Raw genomic sequence first — 6,000 nt, forward strand, 5'->3', positions numbered from 1 at the left:
CATGCGCAAAAGTCATGGAAGACATGTCTCTGAGCATGAACAGAGTAATACATTAATAATCCATTTCCACAGACACATGGGCTTCTGAATCTGCAGGTGTAGTTTCCAGGAGGCCACAGGCACCAACTACAAGCCATGAAGGGAACCCAGAACATATCTCAGAATGCTAGTTGCTGGGGGGCAAATAATGGGGGGGGGGAGATTGTTTCATGCCCTGTTTGTGGGATTCCCCACAGCTGGAAACTAGATTATGGACTATACAGACCCTTAGCCTGAACAACTTAGATCATCAAATTTCAAAAATTTATTATTACTCTGGGGTTCTTTCTTGAGTCTTTTCAAGGAAAAAGAAAGTCGTTATCAAGTATGTAAAAAAGCAGAAAGCAGATACAAATAGAAATAAAATTCTATGCTAAAAAACACAGAATTTCCTAATATCTAAGAAGGACTGAGAAAGGTAGGCAGAGGCAAGTCTAAAACACATCTCATCTGGAAGGCCAAAAGAGGAATCGCTCAATGACCCCCCTTCCTTCTCATTAGCTGCTGATCTGTGGCAAATGAAAAAAAAAAAAAAGAAATGACATAAAGCCTATGGAGGGGAAGGGGCTGTTCTCTGATAGAAGCTTTAAACACACACAACAAACATTTCCTTTGGTGCAGGAAAATAAATGCACAACCCCTGAGCCTTGTGTGCCATGATACAGTCACACACACACATATTTCTTACCTGTCCACACACACTGTGAAGCCGCACCTGGCAGCTGTCCCCCAACACATGTGCACAGAGAGCATACATGGCACCATAACATATGTGCATTCAACTGTCACATGTTACAACCTGCCCTCAGGTTGCAGTACAGCATAGAGAAGTGACAAACCAGCACAACAGACATCCCCTCCTCCAAAAATGGTAAAAAAAAATCACTTGAGCACGTCCCTCTCTTGTAGGCACATGGGAAGGGGACACCAATCTGACATGCTGTGGTAAAACACGTGACTGCGTTTTTCTGAGTGCCCAAAGGGCCAAATATGAGGGGCAAAAATGCCATGAACGGCAATATCAAAGAGCTTTCCTTACACAGGAAATTCCTGTCAGGAATACTGTGGACTGAGCATGCAGGCTGGCCACAGCATGGTGTTGGGGGGGGGGGGAATGCTAAGTTTTTTGCAGCTGCAACTGGCTGTGAAGGCAAGGGGGAGGGGGTGCTTTACACAGACGTCCCTGTGCCTGAAAAAACTTAGCATTTTGCCCCCCCCACCCCGAATGCCACTACCTTTTGGTCAAACACATACACACACCAATGGGCATTGTGGGTTCCAGCTACAGCTGGCTAGTCAAAAGGCCACCACTTATCCATGCTTGAGGTGCCACCTTCAAACCCCCCCCCCCTCGCATGCCATGAACATAAGAAGAGCCCTGCTAGATCAGGCCAAAGGCCCATTTGGTCCAGCTTTGTGTATCTTACAGTGCCCCACCAGATGCCTCAGCGAGCACACAAGACCAACAGACCTGCATCCTAATGCCCTTCCTTGCACCTGGCATTCTGAGGTAGAATGCCTCTAGAATGCCTTCTAGAACCAGGAGGTTGCACATGCCCATCACAGCTTGTAACCTGAAATGGATTCTTCCTCCAGAAATCTACCCTATCCTCGTTTAAAGGCTTCCAGGCCAGATGCCAGCACCACATCCTGCGGCAAGGAGTTCCACAGACTAATTACATAGGAGGAGCCCCACTGGATCAGTCCAAAGGCCCATCTAGTCCAGCTTCCTGAATCTCACAGTGGCCCATCAAATGCCTCAGGGAGCACCCAAGAGACCTGCATCCTGGTGCCCTCCCTTGCACCTGGCATTCTGAGGTAGCCTCCTTCTAAAACCAGGAGGTTGCACATACCCATCAGGAGTTGCAACCTGGGATGGACTTTTTCTCCAGAAATCTGTCCAGTCCTCTCTTACAGGTATCCAGGCCAGATGCTACCACCACATCATGTGGCAAGGAGTTCCACAGACTAATTACATGATGAGTAAAGAAATGTTTTCTTTTGCCTGTTCTAAAATGACATATCAGGAGCAAGGGGGGGCAAGAAACCCCCCAGCTGCTCCTCTTCCTGCCCTGCGGGGGGGGGGGGGGAAGGCAGCAAGAATGCAACAGCCTCCCCATCATGACATCTCCATCAAGTGCAAAGAGACCGTGGGCATGCAAGGAACCCAGGGCAGAGCAGGGGAAACTGCATGGGGGGGGAGTCACGCACCCGCCTCCCCCGCACGAAGGTGCCTGGAAAGGACACGATGCACGGGGATCAGGTGCTTGCAGGAGGCTTTCCTCAGCCCCAACCCCGTTGCACCGGGCAGATCCTCCAGGGGTCAAATTCCATGGGAAGAAAGAAGCGCCACCACGCTCAACAGGGCTCCCAGCCAAGCCTGTGCATGTCTACTCAGAAGAAAGCCCATTATAGCCCATGGGGCTTATTCCCAGGCAAGCGTGCATAGGATCGCAGCCTGCGTCCTCCAAGGTTAGCATGCCCCAGCCAGGCCTGCAAAAAGAAAGCTGTCTCCCAGGTTTGAATGCTTCCCTTCTGCTCCCCAAACCTCTGCATGTCTACTCAGAAGTAAGTCCCATTACAGTCCATGGGGCTTACTCCTAGGTAAGTGTGTGGATAGGATCGCAGCCCAAATGTCACGCAATTCAGCAGCAGTAGAAATGCAGTAAGGAAAAGGGTCAGCTGGGGGAAAAATATCGCCCCCCCCCCGCCCGGAACAGAAGGGGGCTAAAAGGACCAGAACGGCGCAGTGGCGTAGCAGGGGGGGGCAAAGCCCGAAGTTTTGCAGGGAGCCGCCCCGCAGCATGCGAGGGGTCCCTCCCCTTCGGAGCCATTCCAGGCGGGGGTAGTAAAACGGAGGCGAATGCCCCTTGCACGCTGCGGGGAGGCTCCCTGCAAAACTTCGTGCTTTGCACCCCTCCAGCTACGCCACTGAACGATACAGGCTCTTTACACTCTCACATAATACCAGAACCAGGGGACATCCACTAAAATTGAGTGTTGGGTGGGTTAGGACAGACAAAAGAAAATATTTCTTTACTCAGCGTGTGGTCGGTCTGTGGAACTCCTTGCCACAGGATGTGGTGCTGGCGTCTAGCCTAGACGCCTTTAAAAGGGGATTGGACAAGTTTCTGGAGGAAAAATCCATTATGGGGTACAAGCCATGATGTGTATGCGCAACCTCCTGATTTTAGAAATGGGTTATGTCAGAATGCCAGATGCAGGGGAGGGCACCAGGATGAGGTCTCTTGTTATCTGGTGTGCTCCCTGGGGCATTTGGTGGGCCGCTGTGAGATACAGGAAGCTGGACTAGATGGGCCTATGGCCTGATCCAGTGGGGCTGTTCTTATGTTCTTATAGGACTCAGAAGCAGCAGCCCAATCCTATCCACACTCCTGGGAGTAAGCCCCATTGACTCCAATGGGACTTGCTTCTGAGTAGACGTGCAGAGGCTTGGGCTGTAAGACTGCAAGGACCTGGCAATCTCCCAGACACACACAGAGTAAATAGGAGGCAGCGACATCCACCCTCCCTCTGCCTGCCGCTGTGCTGCTCGTTCACTTCAATGCCAGGGACCTTCCTGGGAAAAGGGTAACGCACGCGGAGCCGCAGGGCTGCAGTCCTCTGCATTAGGCTCACCTGGGATGAGCAGCTCAAGCCTGGGCAGGCTCCTCGGAAGGAAATCCCACTGCTCTCCATGGTAAATGTGCACAGAGGATTGCAGCCTAAGACCCATGCAAGACAGTGTGGCTGCCCAGAGGGAGGGATGGACACACATGCAGAGGGACAGATGGAGAGAGGGATAGACAGATAGATAGAGGGATAGATGGACAGAGGGACAGCCAGATAGGTGGGGGGATAGACAGATGGAAGGATGGAGATACACAGTGGGATAGATGGAGAAAGAGAGATAGACAGATGGAGGAATGGATGGAGAACGAGAGAGATTGAAGGATGGAGGGATAGATAGGCAGAGCATGGAGAGACAGAGGACAGACAGACAGATGGAGAGAGGGATAGACAAATACGTGGAGGGATAGGTGGCTAGAGGGACAGATAGATAGGAAGGAAGGAAGGAAGGAAGGATCGGGCCGAGCAGCGAGTGTTGGGTGCAGGGAGGGGAGACTGCCCGGGCAGGACACCGGGCAAGCGTGCAAGGCAAGCGGAGGCAGGTCCAGACTCACCTTCTTGCCGTCGGAGGCTGCGGAGGAGAGCCGGGATCCCCCGGCCAGGGAGGAGGAGCGCCCCTGCCCAACGTGGTCCTGTTGCGGGGACATCGCTTCCATCAAGCCCCCTGGAAGGCACCTGACGTCAGCCCGGGAGCATCACAGGCTCGTCCAGAGCAGAGCAGCAGCCCCAGAGCCTCTGCCGGCAGCACGAGGGCTCATGGAAAGGCGGGCGGCTCTTGGCTCCCCGGACTGCAGCAGCCGCTACTGCAGCAACAGCATCTTGCCCATTGCAACCCGTGCTTGGAGCGCGAGCGCCGCTGCAAGCAGGGACCCCAGTGCAGCAGCACCGCTGGCCACGCCCCACCAGCAAATCTCCCCGAAGCCCCGCCCACAGATCAAAGATGCCCGGGAGCCACGTCCCTATCCCTGCGCGTACCGGCCTATCAGCAGGAAGGTCTCCTGGTAGCCACGCCCACTTGGCTCCGCCCACGACTGTGGTCAACAGCACGAGCTCAGTCTGCCAGGAAACTGAGCTGCAGCAGTGCTGTTGTTTGGGATGGTGGGTTCAGTGGCGTAGCTAGAGGGGGCAAGCACTAAGTTTTGCATGGAGCCTCACCACAGGGTGCAAGGGGCCCCTCCCGTCCCCTTTTGGAGCCATTCTGGGTGGTGGGTGCAAAACAGAAACTAATGCCTCCATTTTGCTCCCAGCACCCAGAATGGCTTCCAAGGGGACAGGGAGGGGTCCCTTGCACACCTCCCACCACCCAGAATGACTTTGAAGGGAACGGGGGAGCCTGCTTGCACACTGTGGTGAAGCTCCCTGCAAAATGTAGTGCTTTGCATGCCCTCCAACTATGCCACTGGGTAGGTTTGTTCACCCGGAAGTCTGTTTTGCAGAGGAAGAAGAAGCACGAATGGATTAGTAATATCACTATTATTAATAACAGCCATTGCTTTTATGTGAAATAAATATATTTTATTAAAGGTTTGATTGCAGAAACACTTGGCAGGGATTTCCAGTCTGTTGCAGCAAAAAAAAAAACACAAAGAATCTTGTGGCACCTTGCAGATTAGCCAGCTGACTGCAGTATCAGTTTTGGAGGGCTACAACCCACCCACTTCATCAGACGCATGAAGTGAGATCCTCAGTAGACAGCTCTATATACACATAGGGGGAGGGAAAAGGTGAAAAGTGAATATTGTAAAGGGTTATTTTTACTTTTCACTTGTTTATACTGCCTTTCATCCAAGGAGCTCAGGGTGGTGAACTAGGTTATTTCCTTTTGTCCTCAGAACCATTCTGTGAAGCAGGTTAACCATGGTAGGTAAACTATAGGGGTCAAGCGGCTGTAAAATGCAAGAGTTACAGTCTGTGACAATTTTATAGTGGCTTGGAGCCTAATCCTATGCATGTCTACTCAGAAGTAAGCCCCATTGTTGTCAATAGGACTTACTCCCAGGTAAGTGAGGATAGGATTGTGTTGTGTTGTTCCAGGAATTCCAGTTCCAACCTTTGTCTATAGAACTTTAAGCTAATTAGTTTCCCTTCTTTCCCCAGCAATGGTTCTAGTTCTGCATTGCAGCTCTGCTGGACCCCACCACCAGAGTAGCTTGCCTGTTCAACCTGCAGAGATCCTCCCCCCTCCTGCTAGCAGCTTCTCCATCCACTGTAGCAACACCTTGGTTCTCAGCAGCTCTTGGGCACCGGAGCCACACCAGTCTCCACTATCTCCAGCAGTCTTTGTTTAGTCTGTCCATCCATCATTCAGTTAGCCCATCTGTCCGTCCTCTT

General features: G+C 52.1%; 1 protein-coding gene across 1 annotated transcript in view; it reads right to left on the minus strand.

Moving 5' to 3' along the window:
- Positions 1 to 4,325, minus strand: part of ARHGAP20 (Rho GTPase activating protein 20) — a 97,660-nt gene extending 93,335 nt beyond the window's left edge. Inside the window, exon 1 of the mRNA XM_066621614.1 lies at positions 4,224 to 4,325. Coding sequence (XP_066477711.1) covers positions 4,224 to 4,325 — 102 coding nt within the window. The remainder of the gene's footprint in view (positions 1 to 4,223) is intronic.
- Positions 4,326 to 6,000: the final 1,675 nt, after the last annotated feature.

Source organism: Tiliqua scincoides, chromosome 3 (assembly GCF_035046505.1).
Source record: "Tiliqua scincoides isolate rTilSci1 chromosome 3, rTilSci1.hap2, whole genome shotgun sequence".
NCBI classification, from domain to species: domain Eukaryota; kingdom Metazoa; phylum Chordata; class Lepidosauria; order Squamata; family Scincidae; genus Tiliqua; species Tiliqua scincoides.